The sequence below is a fragment of the Solanum pennellii genome, chromosome 2 (assembly GCF_001406875.1).
Source record: "Solanum pennellii chromosome 2, SPENNV200".
Lineage (NCBI taxonomy): Eukaryota > Viridiplantae > Streptophyta > Magnoliopsida > Solanales > Solanaceae > Solanum > Solanum pennellii.
This window is the reverse complement of record NC_028638.1, coordinates 40,811,883-40,830,883: the sequence shown is the minus strand read 5'-3', so window position 1 is coordinate 40,830,883 and position 19,001 is coordinate 40,811,883. Positions and strand designations below refer to the sequence as shown.

General features: G+C 27.2%; 2 protein-coding genes across 2 annotated transcripts; both read left to right on the top strand.

The window, feature by feature from the left end:
• Positions 1-3,124: 3,124 nt before the first annotated feature.
• On the top strand, positions 3,125-5,137 carry LOC107009438 (probable pectate lyase P59). The gene is made up of 4 exons (XM_015208776.2): positions 3,125-3,467; positions 3,546-3,952; positions 4,051-4,562; positions 4,651-5,137. The coding sequence occupies exons 1-4, from the start codon at positions 3,283-3,285 to the stop codon at positions 4,876-4,878; spliced, it is 1,332 nt and encodes a 443-aa protein (XP_015064262.1). The 5' UTR covers positions 3,125-3,282; the 3' UTR covers positions 4,879-5,137.
• Positions 5,138-7,477: 2,340 nt separating this feature from the next.
• LOC107009500 (pectate lyase-like) lies at positions 7,478-9,314 on the top strand. The gene is made up of 3 exons (XM_015208841.2): positions 7,478-7,938; positions 8,023-8,599; positions 8,685-9,314. Exons 1-3 carry the CDS (start codon positions 7,632-7,634, stop codon positions 8,992-8,994), a joined length of 1,194 nt encoding a protein of 397 aa, XP_015064327.1. The 5' UTR covers positions 7,478-7,631; the 3' UTR covers positions 8,995-9,314.
• The last annotated feature ends 9,687 nt before the right edge of the window (positions 9,315-19,001 follow it).

The window sequence follows — 19,001 nt, the reverse complement described above, 5'->3', positions numbered from 1 at the left end:
TATATATATATATATATATATATATATATATATATATATATATAATATCGATAGAGAATATGAATTATATATTCAAAAGACAAAAGTTTGTATGATGAAAATATTAAAAAAAAATTAAGCAACAAAATAGTCAGTTGAAGATCATGTTGCCCTTGATACAAAAAATGTTCTTTATAATATAATTTTATTCTTGAAAGGTACATATCTTGATGGATAAATAATTAATTGAAAAATTATATACACAACAATAAGTGCATCTATATATTTGTAAATTTTTGAAACTTCTACTTTTTCAAATTATAATCTAACCAACTCTTGATAGATCTTCACCGCCATTAAATTTCTTCTTTATTTTGATGGTCTATAGCAAATTAATTTTTTATCCTTACACCGCCTTCGAACTTTCTTCTTCATCTTGATAAACTTTTGTTTGACTATTGTAACACAAGAAGAAATTTCTAAAAATATATCTATAATCTTCATAAAGATGAAAAAAAAATACTAACAATATGAAGTTGGAGAAAATATAAATAAACATGCCCCCACACATGACTGTTATTTATAGATTATTTAAATCACAAGAATTAAGTAGAAGGAAGTGAAGAGACGTATTATTTAACTAGAAAATATAAATAGGTGGATTTTTTTTTGTACCTTCCATATGATATAATTATATGTAATGAATATGATTAAGTATTTTTAATCATTTAATAAATTTATTAATGGAAAAAAATGGATGAAAAAACTCAAAAATAAGTAAATAGAATTCTAGGCAATTGAGAGGTGTCACGTCACTTTTTTGTTATTATCTAACTTTATATATATATGATTTTGGCCAACCTTCAATATATCGTACACGGCCAGCTCTTGCCTTTATAAAATAAGACTTATGCCACAGGCCTCAAATTTTGGGGATCTCAAATATTATCAAGAATAAATTATGTGTTAAATTTTTATTTTGAAAAATAAATAATTATGAAAAAAATGTATTATTTTATTCACTTTAATATCATTTATACTTTGTTAAAAATAAGAATTAGTAGAGTAAAATGTTGAACAAATTAAGTGAATTACAAATTCTTTTTATTTGTTTTTAAATTTTAGTTTCAAATATTACAACAAGCATATTAAAATTGTGTATATCAAGTCATCAACTTCTTGAATTAGATTCTATGGTTTAAATTAACTCTTATCTTTATTTAAAATTTGTCAACTTATTACATATAAAATTATATTAACAATTTATATAATAATTATCTCACTGAAAAGATGTTTTTAATGTTAAGTTGATAAATTATAACCTAAAATCAGTTATTGCAAAAACAATATTAAATACTAATAAATCGAATAGTATAAAAAAATAAATTTTAAATAAATATGTATACAAAATTTATTTATATTTTAGATCTCATATTAAAATTTTATTTTAGTTCCCCGATTAATTTGAGCCATCTCTGATTGTACACCTTCCTTCAATGTATCATTTATGATATATTGTACTTGTTATGCCAAACATCTATTATAAAATAGGATATTAGTTGGTTCTTAAAGTAGAAATTATTACTGAAAAGTATAAATAAATTAGGGGAAATTAATTGTATCAGCACGAGCTCAATATTTATTTAAATTAAAATTATTATAATTATTATAAGAATAAAGTTATGCATAATTTTGATTTTTGATAAAAATGTATATTATCCATTGATGTTCTAACTAAACTTTAAAGTTTAAATATTTGATTATTTAAAAGTACAGTAAATAATACAAAAAATATATTTAATAACAATCAATCCTCTCTCAAGAATAAAGACACAAACCTCCACTGAAAAAGAATTTGAATTATTATCTTATTTATTTATATAATATTATTTTTCAATTATGATAAAACTTTCATTCTTTTAATTTAAAAATAATTAGATGTTAAATATCTTATTTGGTCAATATTTCATACATTAAAAACTATAGTTATAAACCTGAATATGCCAGTGAAATTTCTTTAATTATTTTTCAGAGTTTTTTATTTTTATAATCTTACTCATTTATTCATAGCTCCACCTTAATTATTACTAAAACATAATTTATTATTTTTTTAATAAGTGCTCAATCTTTATTCTTACAAGACACCACAAATTATTTATCCATTTTTCATATCTCCACCTTAATTATTATTAAAATATAATTTATTAATTTTTTAATAAGTGCTCAATCTTTATTCTTACGGACTCCACAAATCATTTACCCATTTTTTATGTTAAGAAAATGAAAGATAAATTTCAAGCACTCCATACGTGTCAACATGGGTCCCATTGGCATATACTGTAATATTTTAAGAAAGCATGGACCTTTTTTTGAAGTTGTTTGTATGGTCCAAATAGCAAAGCACAAAAAACACTCTTCCTAAGCAAACTTATATTTAAAAATGATTAAAAGATTATTATACCCTCAAACTTTACATGTGAATGTCAATAAATTGACATGTTTGAAACTGATTCTTCTAATATATAAAAATAGAAATAGAAATATAAAAATATCAAAAGTATTTCATCAAAGAGCCTGAGTAATTTAGTGTTAAATTGTTCAATGTCATGATAAAATACTTTTGGATTGATTCCAAGTAGCTAGATTTCTTTAATATATATTTTTCTTAAAAAGAATAGTTCCTACGATTTTCTATATTTTTGTACCAATTTTTCAATAAGAATTGATATTTGTAAATTCAAGTTAATCGACCGATATCCTTTAGTTTTTGATTTCCTTAAACCAACGAATCAACCATTGACATAATCTATAATAAAAAAAAAGATGTCATTAGTTAGTTTTAACGTTTAATTTTAAACCACATGAAAAGAAAACTAAGAAAAATAAAGATTTAATGATTCAAATCACACCCCCTTTGTTATCCATTAATTAGTAAAAGAATTAATTGAAATTTTCAAGTACTTGGTCAACAATCTTGTAACATACTTGGACCATATTTAAGTAAGGAAATTCAGCAACGAATAATTGTTAATGGTTCACTTCACTTCACTAAACAATGGTTATGCGCATCTTGCGATAATTCTACGTCAAACATTAACAAAAAAAACTACTATATAAGCCAACGTTTTAGCAACATCCAAAGATAAGCTTTAATATTTTCTCTGTTAAGACAGAGTTTTAACTAAAACTAAAAAAAAAAAAAATTGTGGTTGGAGGGTCCAGATCTTAATGAGCCAGTAGTTCGACCCTTCCCAAACCACCAATAAACAAAAATAAAAAAAAATAACGAACAGTCAATCTAAAATGACGAAGTCCCTATTTATTATGTTTTTTGTATTAGGTGCAATAATTCCTGCCTTCAATGCTCATATTGGAGATTTTGATGAAGTGTGGAGGAGGAGAGCCGAGGAAGCAATAAAGTTCACTCATGAAACGTATGAGAGCGAGCCTGCCAATATCACCTTATCATTTAACCAGAAAACTCGCCAGTATGTGCTTGCGCTTTTTCTAACATTTTGTTGATTTGTGATGAATATGTAATGGTATGATTTGTTCTGTTTATGCAGTACTGTGAAGGAATTAAGTACAGTAGTATCCAAGAATGAAACAGTTAGAAGGGCACTAGGAACCAAAAAATACGAAGGGCCTTGCACGGTCACAAATCCAATTGATAAGTGCTGGAGATGTGACCCAAATTGGGCTGACAACAGGAAGAAGCTAGTAGAATGTTCTATGGGCTTTGGGTACAAGACCACAGGTGGGAGGGACGGCGAATTTTACGTCGTCACGGACCCATCGGATGATTATACCACTCCAAAACCCGGAACCCTCCGTCATGCTGTTATCCAAAAGGTGCCATTGTGGATCATTTTTGAGAAAAGCATGAAGATCAAGCTTCACCAGGAACTAATCATGCAGGGTGACAAAACTATCGATGGTCGTGGTGCTAATGTTCACATTACTGGTGGTGCTGGTATGTACTTGTCTGGTCATCTCATTTAAAAGCGCAATTAATAGAGATGAGTCATATTTTTTTTTCCCCACTTATTTATATTTATTATGTCTGAACAGGTATTATGATACAGTACACGAAAAACGTGATCATCCACGGATTACACATTCACGATATAGTCGAAGGGAGTGGTGGTATGGTTAGAGATGCAGTGGACCACATTGGTCTCCGAACAAAGAGTGACGGAGATGGTATTTCCATATTTGGTTCGTCTAATATCTGGATCGATCATATGTCGATGGAGAATTGCTACGATGGGCTCATTGATGCTGTGGAGGGATCCACTGGTATCACCATTTCTAATGGCCATTACACAGATCATAATGAAGTTATGTTGTTTGGTGCAAGTGATAGTTCTTCAATTGATCAAAAAATGCAAATCACACTAGCATTCAATCATTTCGGAAAGAGATTGGTACAGAGGATGCCTAGATGCAGATGGGGATACATTCATGTCGTCAACAATGATTATACTCATTGGAATATGTATGCTATTGGTGGTAGTAAAAATCCCACCATCATTAGCCAGGGTAATCGTTTCATTGCTCCTCCTGATATCTTCAAGAAGCAGGTACGTTGAGTTTCCCCCTTTCTTTGGCGTGAAATTAATTAACTTTATATTTCTATATGAGCTAATACCAAATATTGTAATAAAACAGATTACAAAGAGGGAATACTCCCCAGAATCAGTGTGGATGCAGTGGACATGGAGATCAGAGGGAGATTTATTCATGAACGGAGCATACTTTGTTCAAGCTGGTGATCCTGATTGGTCAAAGAAACATCAAAATCTTTACGATGGCATTGCACCTGCACCAGCAGATCAAGTCACATGGATCACAAGGTTTGCAGGGACACTTAATTGCAAGGTGGGACTGCCTTGTTAGAAAACATTATACTAAATTGTTACACTCCAATGGGATCATATATGATGTTGTGCTTGTTCTAATTATTTTTTATCTTTTTGTGCTTGTACATAATCGAGACCCTCACAATTTTGAGTTTTACTAGTTTTGTATACAAACGTTTCGATTATGGAAAAGAAATCAATTTTTTTTTATTCAATCAACCAGTTTGTTCTATACCTTGTAACATCGTGCATTCAATTTTGACATATTAATAAAGTGTAAAGAATTTGTAGCTCTATATATAAATCATAAAATCCAAGTATTAACAACCGAATTATTATAAATTCTACTGAACTTTCACTTATCATTAATAATGAATTGATTTGGTCGAGTACATTAGTGAATAAATTGGATATTAAGCATCCAAACATCAAATATACATATTTTTCAATTTGTGGATCGCTAAACCTAGCTTTGAGTATAAATAGTCAAAACATGACAATTTCATATATACATGGTTGAAGTTGTACGTTGACAAGCTCAACTTTGAATCCATATTGTTAAAACTTTTAGTCCCACAAATCTAAAGTTAATTTTGAAGCGCTTAATTTTTAATTTTTTTTAATTAACATGAGTACTCTTCGAACCCAATGGTGATCGAATGATTAAATAAATGAAAGAGACGAGAGATTGGTATAAAATTTGATGATGACTCTTTATTCCTTGCGTGGCATCTCCACTATAAAAAAAAAAAAAGTTCAATCCCGCAAAGAATTGTTCATAAACACATTTGCTTCACTTTGGTTTATCCACGCATGAAGAAGAATCAAAAGAGTATGAATTAGGCAAATTAGACGTACCATTCTCAATAGAGTCATCCTGGCAAATCCTTCTTCTGACGAAGTGGATTCTTTTTCATTTGAAAACTTTGAGTATTTTAATTCTCAACGATTACTTGTTCTAACATAATGTTATAAACGTGTAAAACTTAATTATATTAAGAACAATAATTAGATAAAAACTTTAAAGGCTTAAAGAGCCTTATATTTCATTCAAATATAATGGTACTAAGGATAAAAATTAATAATTCCGGGGTAAAATATAGAATTATTTTATTTTGTATTTGATTAGGGGTTTCAATTAGTCCTGAAATCATTATTTCACATTTTATACTATAATAATTAAGATAAGTTTTCGAAAAACCCCTAAAGCTAAACATCAAGATTTTTTATACAAGAAAGTTAAAAGCTGAAAATATTAAGTATTACCATTAGATAGGGTCGGTTCTGGTACCCGAGTAAAAGGTGATGTGGCTTACCACATTGGACTTGTCCCGAGCCACCGGTTGGTTGTGCGGATCAGTCCGGCGCAATCCCCAGCTCAGCCTTTACTTGGCTAGTTCGGACCGAAAATTAGTCCGGATCAAATTCAATTTCGGATGATATAACTTTTTAAAAATAATATACTGAACCGTTCAGTTGACACTTGGATTACCAAAATTTCCTACCTTAACGTGTAATGTAATTAGGGGTGTACAAGTCAAACCATAGAGTCAAACAGAACCGACAAAAAAATCAAATCGAAAAAAAAATGATTTGTGATTTATTTTAGTTGTTTGGCGGTTGAAAAAAAAAACCCAATGGTTTGGTCTTAAAAGAAATTATTTTATTTATGAAAAAAATATTATTTATAATCTAATTTATTGATATATTTTAGTTAGTTTATAGTTTTCAACGTTTATATATTTTATTTCAAATTTGGGCTTGTAAAATTTTGTAAATATTTTATTTTGTATTAAGATCCAAAGTTACTATTATATTGTTATAGTTTTTCAAATTTGAAGTTAACAATTAACTTTGTAAATATTTGTTTTGTATTCAGTTTTCCTCTAGCCTATAATCTTATTAATTTATCATAATAAATGTTGATATTTCAAAAAAAATATTTTGTACTCATGTTAATTTTACTGTCTTTTCGAAAATTTCTATTCATTTAACATTTTTTAAGTTTAGCTTATTACACAGGTAGTTTTTTTAAAAAAAATCACACAGGTAAGTGAAAAAATATTTGTTCTCTTTTTTTAGATACAGTATAGTTGTAAAAAATTGAAAAAATTAAAAAAACGAAAGAACCGACTAAAGACGAAATTGAAAAAATCGATGGTTTGATTTGGTTTCTAAATTTAATAAACCAACATAATTGGTTTAGATCTTTTTAATGGAAAATCAAATAGTATCGACTTATTTACACCCTAAATTTAATAATGAATTACTAAAAAGTCGTAATCGTGGTGATTATTAATTAATTAAAAGTAGTTGAAATTAGAAGGATAATTTAACTCTCATGACTTGGATTTTGTTTATTGAAAAAAAAACACAATAATTTAGAATCAGTCAATAGTCAATACCATAACACTTTTTTCTTGTTTCTGTTCATTTCACTAGGCTTATATATTTTCTATTTTTAGTAGTTCCCTTTCTAACACTTGTCTTTAAGAAAACACATCGCTAAGTCTCTACTAATCCACAAATTTCATAAATGATCCACCTTAATTGTCGTTCCCTTATTTCAAGCTACGTAGCCAAATGCTCACAAAAATCTCTATTTAAAGCACCCTTTGTTAATTAAACAAATCGTGAATAATAATAAATCATAATGTTATAGGGAACATCTTGAGTTTGGTCTACGAAGATCAGTCATCAGCCCTACGAACATTACCAAGACCAAACTCTACTAACTTCCCACCAAAAAAAAAAAAAAGAAAAAAGAGCGAGAGAAAACAATAAAAAAAAATGGAAATTTCTAAAACAAGAACCAGTGTGGCTCTTGTTGTGTTGTTGGTAACATGTTTGACTGTAGGGGCAGCAGTTGCAGCAGACAACAGCACAAGAAGGCACTTGGCTAAAAAATACAAAGGACCATGTATGGCCACTAATCTTATTGACAAATGCTGGAGATGCGACCCGCGATGGGCTGATAATCGCCAAAAATACGCTGATTGTGCAATGGGCTTCGGTAGCAAGGCCACTGGTGGTAAAGGTGGACGTGTTTACGTTGTCAGAGATAATTCTGACAGTGATGTTGAGAATCCTGCACCTGGTATTTGTTGAATACTAATTTACATAACATATATCTGAAGTCGTCACGTGTGTGATGTGAGTCATATTATTTTGATTGTAACAGGTACCCTTAGGCACGCGGTGATCCAAACAGAGCCATTGTGGATCATATTCGAAAGACATATGCATATTAAGCTAAAGAGGGAACTACTGATGCAAGGGCACAAAACAATCGATGGACGTGGATTCAACATTCATATCGAAAAAGGAGCTGGACTTAAGATGCAAGGTGTGAGCAACGTTATCATCTCAAATCTTCACGTTCACAACATTGTCATAACTCCTGGGGGTATGATCAGGGATTCAGCAGAGCACGTTGGCATAAGAAGTGAGGATGAAGGTGATGGCATCAGTATGTTTGCGGCAACAGATATCTGGATTGACCACGTATCCATGTCACGCGCCACAGATGGGCTCATTGATGCCGTTAAAGGATCAACCGGCATCACCATCTCCAACTGTCATTTCACCGATCACGATAAAGTAATGTTGTTTGGTGCTAATGATAATCACGTCGAAGACAAGAAAATGCAGATCACATTGGCCTATAACCATTTCGGTAAAAGATTAGATCAGAGGATGCCTAGAGTCAGATTCGGATTCTTCCATATTGTCAACAATGATTACACTCATTGGATGAGGTAATAAATCAATTTTATTACGATACAAATTCCAAAAAAAAAGAAGAAAGTATATCGATCAACTAATTTTATTTTATTTAAATAGGTATGCTATTGGTGGAAACAATGGAGCAACAATTATAAGTCAAGGTAATCGTTTTATCGCACAAGCAAGTCCTTTGATTAAAGAAGTAACACATAGGGAAAAAATAGAAGAATCAGAATGGAAGAATTGGACTTGGCTATCCATAGATGACGATATGCAAAATGGTGCGTTTTTTAAAACATCTGGTGATCAAGATGCACTAAGCAAATTACAGGTTTTAAATTTGATACCAGCAGAGCCATCATATAAAGTTGGAATTATGACAAAGTTTGCTGGATCACTAGCTTGCACAGCAGGACGCCCATGCTAGATCTTCGTATATATCAAAAATATATGTTTCATTTTATTTGTTTTTATTTGTTTTTGTTTTTGTTTTTGTTTCGAAATAAACTCTAGCTTACCCCAATTTTACCAACAAAAAAAACTAAATTAAAAAATAAAACAAAAAAAAAAAAGATATGTCCCGTACAGAGATCAACTCTGTTTTCTTTTTGTCATTTATTTTGAGTAAGAGTTTGAGGTGGTCAAGAGGATTATCTGCAACGTATTTTAATTTCTTAAGTAGAATTAAGTTTATAATAAAGTTCGTTTTTGTTTCTTCTTATTAACATCGATATTCACTTAAATTTCTCTTATATGGATCATATATAGCTAGCTTTAATCTCTTATTTATTTATTTAATAAATTTCCAACTATTACTACGTGCAATCTAATATGTATTGTAGTATTAAGTTAAAAGTATCGTAAGTAAGTTCAAATGAGTTCGAGTTATTTCGAGTTTATTAACCTGATTCAATAGATTGAACTTGATCTGAAAAATAATTTATTTAACAGATCAAAATGCAAGCTGAATTTAAATGTTTAAATCACATTTGAAGATTGGGTATAATAAAAAAAATAATTCCGGTTTCACACCCGATGTTCGGAGCCCACGTTGGAGTTTCGACTAAATCCGGATCGCGCACTGCAGGGCCTTTTTGGGGGTGGCGCTCCCAACAGAATTTTCTTCATACACAGGACTCGAACCCGAGATTTCTGGTTAAGGGTGAAGCACTTCCACCAGTGCACCACAATCCATATTGATGGTATGATGAAACTTTGAAGAACTTAAACTATTATATTTTTCTTAAGAAATTATATTAGCTTTAACATTTATTTTTTCAAAAAAAACCAACATAAAAATGAGGAGAGGTTGTCATGTTAGAGGGAAATGTTTATATCTATTCAATTAATTTTTATTCAAAGAAATTATGTTTGCCTTTTCCAATTTTTTTTTTTTAAATCAAGTGGAGCATGTATAAATCCAATAATAAAATCAAGTGGAGCATGTATAGAATAGAAGTATTGATCAAACTAAGCCATTATATAAAGCAATTCATTAAAATAATATGTTTTTTTAAAATTTTTATAAAATTAGTATAAACGTATTTCACAGTAATGTTTTAGGGTATATCTTATTTTTTAAAAGTTGACGGCGTTAGCTTGATATACGTTACTCAGATTAATGTTTTACTCCTAAAACGTCACTGTGAGTAACGTTTTACTCCTAAAATGTTACTCACAGTAACATATATCAACCTAACGCTGTTAGTTTTTAAAAAATGAAATATACCCTAAAACGTTAATGTGAAATACATTTATACTAGTTTTATAAAATTTTGAAAAAATGTATTATTTTGATAAATTATTTTATATAATGGCTTAGTTTGGTAAAAAATTCTATAGAAATATGACTCATCTAACCGAAATTTTGACCAAACTAAATCATTATATAAAGCAATTTATCAAAATAATACATTTTTCTAAAATTTTACAAAACTAGTATAAACGTATTTCACATTAACGTTTTAGGGTATATTTTATTTTTTAAAAACTAACAATGTTAGGTTGATATACATTACTGTAAGTAACGTTTTACTCCTAAAACGGTATTTTGAGTAACGTTTTACTCCTAAAACGTTATTGGGGGTGAGTAATGTTTTAGGAGTAAAACGTTACTATGAGTAACATATATCAATCTAACGCCGTCAGCTTTTAAAAAATAAAATATACCTAAATTAATGTTACTGTGAAATACATTTACACTAGTTTTGTAAAATTTTAGAAAAACGTATTATTTTGGTGAATTGTTTTATATAATGGCTTAATTTGGTAAAACCTCCATCTAACCTACCGTGATTTGAGTTAGTAATTTGCCCTTGCTTTTGACATATTTGCCTTTTGTCAAAAGAAAAATGAAAATTTCATATATGATAAACGGATTTTATGAAATTACATTTTATGGGTATAGTTTACATAATTACATTCCATAGGCTGATGGGCATAGTTTAATTTGTTAGGTGACTCTAAATTTGTATAAAATATTTTTTTTTAAATTAAATTTATATAAAGAATTATTTTTTCAATAAATGGTAACAGTAGCACAAAATATGGTAACAATAAATTCACATAATCCCATTATTTAAGCAAAACATTCAAAACTAAATATTTTCCCAAAAAAAAATAATTCTAAGCTATAGAAAGACAATACCAGTTCAAAATCAAATATTTTCCCAAAATTTTTTTAGATGAATCTATGAAACACTCATTTTTATACAATATTTGTGTGTAATTAATTTTGTGTTTTAACTGTATATGACAATCATAATATGTATTTTTAAAAAAAAAATTTTGGGTAATCTGTTTGTATACAATATTTCATTATGTTCCTATTTTTTCTTTTGTATATATCTAGGAATTTGTATAATGTACAATAATTTTGGTATATATATTATAGTTATATATGTGCATCTGTGATTTCATTAAAAAAATATTAATGATTAAACTGATCGTATAATATTCATTTGTTAATATAGTAAGCTTGAAATTTGTTTCTATATTTGAGTGTGTAACGTTTATATATACAATATTTTATTATGTTCATAATCTTTTGTATATATCAACGAATTTTTATAATGTATTATAATTTTTTATATGTATTATAGAGTGATTTTAACAAATTTCTTTTATATAAAAAAATTAAATAATTGTATATAAATAGCTATTGCCTCATAAGACTTTGTATATGTTACCTTAATATACAACCCACTATATACCTAACTTTAGTAATTGGTATACAACTAATAGAATATACAATTAAGAAGTGTCTCATATACTTTGTATATATTACCTTAATATACAACTACTATATACATAACTTTGTAATTTCTATATAAATGACACTAACTGATGTTCCCGATATTCTTCAGATTTGTCCAGTTCTGATGAGGCAGATTCAATCTCCTCTGAATCAATGTTTATGGCTTTTCTCTTATTTCCATCTTCACAATCTTAATGCCGCTAGATTTCGCGTTATTGATGACTTTATGAATTGCCATTGGGTCATTTTTTTTCATGGATCTCAATTTTTCAATAGATTGTTTAACTTGAACTTGTTTATATTTTGTCATAGACCCTACATTGACCCCAAAATCCTGAGTTAACCCAATTGAAATGAATGTGGATTATCAACAACGTTGACATGCAATGACATACCTCTCGTAATCCTCATAGATAGAGAGAAATCATCCATTTTGATTTTGAAAGACTTGTAATCTGATAAGTAATAAAGATTTTTTTTAAAAAAATATGAAAAAACTAATAATCATACTACATATGCAATTGTTGAAGAAGAAATCAAGAAAAAAAATATTGAAAGCCATGAATTTGGCGGTTACTTGCGAAAAGTGAAAGAACATCGGAGGGAGAAGGTCAAAATTTTCCCAATGGAAATTCAAATTAGAAGAGAAGAGTAATTTTAGGAAAAGATATGAAATGAGAATATGAGAGATAAATTTGATTTTGAATAAAATTATATAAAAATCTTTGGATGACTATTTTTATCCTGTATACAAATAGTTAGTGGGTCCCATTAATTATGACAAAAAAATTGAAATTGTATTTATTGACCGTGAATAAATTAAACTATACCTTTATTAACTAATTACATAGGAATGTTTGTCATCCCATGTAATTTTTCCCTATTTGAATATATATTTTTAAAGGGCACTAATTATGTATAAAACTTGTATATATTTCTATTATATAGAAGAGTGAAGTGGGAGGACGATCAAGGGCAAAAATGTAATTTTAATCTAACAAAAATCTATGAAGAAAGATAATAAATAATTCTAGAATTATCTTTTTATATATGAAGTGAATAATGATCAAGGGAAAAATGTAATTTCACGCTAATAAAAATCTACCAAGAATGATAACAAAAAAATTAAATAGTTCTAGAAACATGTTAAGTTATTGTTATTACCATTAACTTATTTTGTTATTACTTCATTTCCTTTTTATTTCTTTTGTGAGTTATTGTGATATCTATTTTATTATTATTCTATTTTACTATTACTTTAATTTAATTCTTAATATTTTTTCTATTCATTATGCTTATAAAAAAAACCTACCTTTTATATAAAAATATCATGAATTAATTATTTCAATATTTAGTTTGGCTCTAATTAATATACTTGAAAATAAATTAGTGGGATAAAATTAATAATATATATTAGATTGAAATTAAAGAAAAAGTTGTTAAAAGTAACTTTACAAACAAAAATGAATAGGATAATATATTTGTATCAAAGATGTCCAAGAATAAAAAAGTAATTTCATTCTAACAAAAATCTATCAAGAATAAATAATTTTGGAAACATCTTCAAAGGTAAAAATGTAACTCATGCAAGCAAAAATCTACCAAAAATAATAACAAGAAAATAAAATAGTTCTAGAAACATCTTTAGGTATTATTATTAGTATTACCTCATTTTTGTTATTTCTTCATTTTATTTATGAGTTATTGTGATATCTATTTATTATATGAAAGTTAATAAATAATGATTATGCTTAGCTCTAAATAATTATATATCAAGTATACTATAGGTGGAACCAATCAAATTAAAATTAAAATTTATATGTATATTAAATTTTGCGCATTGAAATACTTTTTAATTTTGTGATCTTTAATATGCAATAAAAGAATTAAAATTCAGAAGTTATTTTCTTTTTGAAATGAAATGAAAAATAAGTTCATATAAAATCAATTAACTTGTGCATATATGTGGAGTTTAAAAGATTTGAACATTTTAATATAGAATTATAATGATTTGAAAACTTTAATTCTTCGTTTTAATTTCTAATTTGATATATATTTGAAAATTACATAAAAAGGAAGCTTAAAACGCAATGTAACAATTGAAGATATTTTTAGAAAAATATAGTCAAAAACATAATGAAATTTGGTTGACTCCCTTATTTTTATCGAAACAAAAAAAGTTGCATATATTGTTTGAAAATAATGTAAGAACTAAAAAGTACTATGAATCGTAGTAAAATGACAACTAAAAATATGTGATAATCATATAAGAAATTTTGTTTACTTTCCTAAATCACTTGTATCACATAAAATAAAACAGATGGAGTAACATATATTATTCGAAAATAACATAAAATGTACTCCATAAATTAACAATTTAAAATATTTTTTTAGAAAACACATAAAAAATTTAGTTCACCTTTTCAAATTTCATTTGTGTCACATAAATTAGAAGGAAAAAAACTAACATACGTTGGGCCTATGCTGGCTCAGACACATGATATCTAGTACATTAATATATATAAAGAGAGGGCGATCATTATTTTGATGAACGGGCATACAAAATAAAAAAAAAGTTATTTACCAATTCATCACATCTTGACATGTTTAAATTCAGTTTGTTTAAAAGTTGAATTGATTTGGGTTAAATATATTAACCTAAACTAAACCATGAGAAGCCTTGTAAAAATAGTTAAAACAAATTTTGTTCGATGTTTTACTATTTCTACTGTGCGCACCTTGCCAATGAAATCCCCATGGGAAAATAGCTTTTGGTAAAACAGAATTTGCGATAGATGCAACTTTGATAAGAACTATTTTTCTAGGTTATGAAATGAGTTTTGTATATGTTATATGAAGAATGAAATGAAGGGTAGTTATGGTGGTGGTTTGAAGATGGAAATGAATGTATATTTGGTGTATCTTATTATATATATATTTGGTGTATATTCATTATCTGTCCTATGTATCATTTTATGTGTATTAATTGTACATACAATGTCTGGGATGGAGCCAGCCTTCTATTATGGGTTAATCCAAATTCCCTTCGGCGAAAAATATTATTATTTATACATGGTTAAAATTATTTTTTATGTATATATAGTAGATGTTGAACCCCTTAAGTAAGTTTGTATGTTTAATTCTTCAGATTTTAAACTCTTGTCAAAAGTCCTAGCTCCGCCACTGTACAATGACATGCACACGACACACAAGTACATAAAATGACATATAAATATTGTATATTAGTAGTATATATGTATGTTAATTATATGTCTTGTATATTATTTATAAATCCATATATATCATCATATGTAATGTGTTATGTCAACTATATAGTCTATATATATTGACGTGTATGTGACATACAATTATATTTAATGAAAAAGGGCTTGATATTTGCCTCAATTTTGCCATTTAGAATCGATATGTCCCTCGTTATGAAAGTGACTCATATATATCCTTATCATTTTACAAACGGCTCACACATATCCCCACCGATATAAAATAAGCTCACATATACCCTTCATTAAAAAGAAATAAGAAAAAATTAGTTTTAAATTTATATTTTGACTTTTATTTTTTTAAAAAAATTATGTAGGTGTATATATTCTCATTCTATCAAAATTTAAGTTATATTTTAATATTTTACATATATGAATATTTTTTTAACTTCTTTGATTATTATAATTTTGAGTTTCTTATTCTTATTTTATTTTTAATTTAAAACTAATATTTTTGTGGTTGTACTATAATTTAAAACTATTTTTTCAGCTATATTGTAATTTAGCTTTTGTATTTTTTTTTAAATAAATTGGATCATCTATAATATATTTGACAATCAAAATAATAAACCAAAATTAGTCATTTAAACAAAAAGGTCAAAGAAAAATATGTGTGAGTAAGATTAAATATACCCATATGGATTATATTATTTTAAAAAAAATAAATTAAAATTAAGTTTTTCGCTTCCGTTAGAGGCAAAGGATGTATGTGAGTTATTTAAACGGATACATATTAGTCCCTTTCATAACAAAGAATATATCAACTATAATTGACAAAATTAAAAAATAAGGATATATCATACTTTTTCCTATACATAATCATATACGATGAGATGCAAGTGTACATAAAGAGGAGTTATGGAAAAAAACAGAATCATATATATATATATAACGACAATTAGTATTCATGCTCGTTTTGAATTATATTATCCTCTTTAGTTATCCCCTTCTTTTTTTTTTCAATACCTAGCCAATGTAATGGAATTTTTTTTTTCTTTAGTAAAAAAAAAAAATTATCCAATTGTGCGGGCATGTCAACAAGAAGCATGGGCCTCCACTTGGAACATAAGATATAGTATATGAGAGTCCGGAGCCTAAAGGGTATAAAATGTTAATAAAAATTCCAAAATGGTATATGAATATTTATTTTAACCAAAAGGGCAAAATCGCTGCCTTGGCAGCGACTTTGCTTGCCGGAAAAAGTAAAATCGCTGCCTTGGCAGCGATTTCTAAAATAATTTTTTTAAAATAATTTTTTAATAAATCGCTCCCTAAGGAGCGATTTTCTTAATTTTTTATTTGAAATTAAAAAAAAAATTAAAAAAATAGGAGCAAATCGCTGCAAGTGCAGCGATTTGTCTCCAATTTTCTTTTATATTTTTTTAAATCAATTTTTTAGAAAAAAATTGATTGCTACTTATTTTAAAAAATTATTTAAAAAAAAATTATTTTGGAATAAGTAGTAGAAAAATTTAAAACTAAAATTTCTTTAAAAAATTTAAAATTTAATTTTAAAAATTGTAAAAAAAAAAAAATTAAAAAAATTGATTGGAAAAATAAAAAAAATAAAAAAATGGATTGAAAAAAATAAAAAAAAAATTGGAGACAAATCGCTGCCCTTGCAGCGATTTGCTCTTAGTTTTTCTCCAAATTTTTTTTAATTTTTATTTTATTTTTCCAATCAATTTTTTTAATTTTTTTTTTACAATTTTTAAAATTAAATTTTAATTTTTTTAAAGAAATTTTAATTTTAAATTTTTCTACTACTTATTCCAAAATATTTTTTTTATAATTTTTTAAAATAAGTAGCAATCAAAATTTTTCTAAAAAATTGATTTAAAAAAATATAAAAGAAAATTGGAGACAAATCGCTGCACTTGCAGCGATTTGCTCCTATTTTTTAATTTTTTTTTTAATTTCAAATAAAAAATTAAGAAAATCGCTCCTTAGGGAGCGATTTATTAAAAAATTATTTTAAAAAAAATATTTTAGAAATCGCTGCCAAGGCAGCGATTTTACTTTTTCCGGCAAGCAAAGTCGCTGCCCTTCCAGCGATTTTGCCCTTTTGGTTAAAATAAATATTCATATACCATTTTGGAAATTTTATTAACATTTTATACCCTTTAGGCTCCGGACTCTAGTATATGATCCTTATATCGTAATGAACAGAAATGGGTGACACATTGCAGCACGTTTGCCTTCACTCTTCTCAAGAAAATTCCTTATGTTAATGGTCTCGTTTCATTTAGAACCACGCTTTCGCTATTCGACTAAACATTTAATTTTTGTTAAGAGGTGTTAATACTTATATATAATTAAAATTTAACTTTTAATATAATATAAAGACGTTTAACTTGACATTCTTTTGATTACATGTGAAAAGATATCGAATTACATTTGAAATTCGAGAAATAATCAGTCAGTCTGAAACATTGGATAGGGCCGTTTGTATTTGTTGCATGAACAAATACAGTTGTTGGATTCGTTAGGCAAATTAATACGGTAATTAAATATAGGCGCCTCTGAATAACATATTAATTACGAATAATAATGGATTTTTTTTACCGTAGAAAATAGCAGAAGAAAAGTGTGTTTGAAAAAATTTTTTGCTGGCCCAAAACCGTTAATTAAGATTGAAAGATTCAACTAAAAAGAGAAAATGAGAAAGGAGAAGGGATATTTTACAAAAGTACTCTTTGATTTGGTTTGTTTTAGGGTTTATTACAAATATGAAATACCTAATGTCGCCCTTATTTTGTATTTATGCAGGGATACTTCTAGAAATTATTCTAGATATATTTACAAGAAGTATCTAGATATCCTTATCTTCTAACAATGTGACAAAAATATAGATATTTCTACACTTTACTATGAATATCTAATTAATTCTCTAGAACATGTACACATTTTTTAGATACAACAAATACTAAAATATTTTTATAGTATTCTACAGAATTCTATTAAATATCTAAAATTATTTGTACCTTCAAAAACTTATCTTTATTTTTTACATTTATATTTGTGACTATTTTGTTAAGATCTTCTTTCATAATGATACGAAATAATAGTATCATTAGAGTCAATACAAAAATATTGAAAGAATCGTTATTTTGATAATCGATTTATGTAAGTTTCTCATAAATAAACGAATTATTGATCCGTTCAAATATTTTCGTGATCTTATTTTGGCTCTTACAAGAAGGCCACCAAATTGCAATAACTTTGCTTCTGAGAAAACCAATTCTGAAAGAGATCAACAACGTAACAAGAGTGATTGTTGGGTATGTCATACCTCTTAAAAAATATTTTTTGGGATACGAATAAATATTTGTATTTTTATTATTGTTCTTTTGATTATTTTTAAACTAGTTTCCTATAAAACGTAAAATAGTCAAGAATCTCATTAAATAAACAGTAAATATAAAAGAATACTCTCAGTAATTTTCTTCAACTTTGAATAATTCACTTATTTTGAACTATGAAAGAAAAAAATTCGAACAAATTCACTTAGACAAGAGGGAGTAATGGAATGTAGAAGAAAAATTAAGAAAAAAGTAATTCCTACTATCCATTTAAGTCTATTCATGAGCAAAATTACTTTTTTTTTGGTTTTTGATTTGATATTTGATATTTATATTAGAGGTCGATTACATTCAAATGCATATCGAAAAGTCTCACGTTGTAAGGGTTAAAGCACTTCCAAACAAAAACAATTTTGTATTTAGGAGAATTCAAATTTGAAGTCTTTGATTAAAAATGAATAAGTACTTATCACTCCATAAGATAGTTAATATATATATTAGGTAAAATACTCTAAACTCTTTTATCTTTTAAAACATCTAACTGAATATAAAACTAATTGAACTAGTAAAATAAATGTAATAAATGATTTCATAT

Bases quoted from the DNA above. Each gene is read 5' to 3' on its own strand.
- LOC107009438 (XM_015208776.2), top strand. From the start codon at position 3,283: ATGACGAAGTCCCTATTTATTATGTTTTTTGTATTAGGTGCAATAATT. The intron at 3,953-4,050 runs GTATGTACTTGT...ATGTCTGAACAG, and splicing joins TCACATTACTGGTGGTGCTG to GTATTATGATACAGTACACG. The intron at 4,563-4,650 runs GTACGTTGAGTT...GTAATAAAACAG, and splicing joins CTGATATCTTCAAGAAGCAG to ATTACAAAGAGGGAATACTC.
- LOC107009500 (XM_015208841.2), top strand. From the start codon at position 7,632: ATGGAAATTTCTAAAACAAGAACCAGTGTGGCTCTTGTTGTGTTGTTG. The intron at 7,939-8,022 runs GTATTTGTTGAA...TGATTGTAACAG, and splicing joins TGTTGAGAATCCTGCACCTG to GTACCCTTAGGCACGCGGTG. The intron at 8,600-8,684 runs GTAATAAATCAA...TTATTTAAATAG, and splicing joins GATTACACTCATTGGATGAG to GTATGCTATTGGTGGAAACA.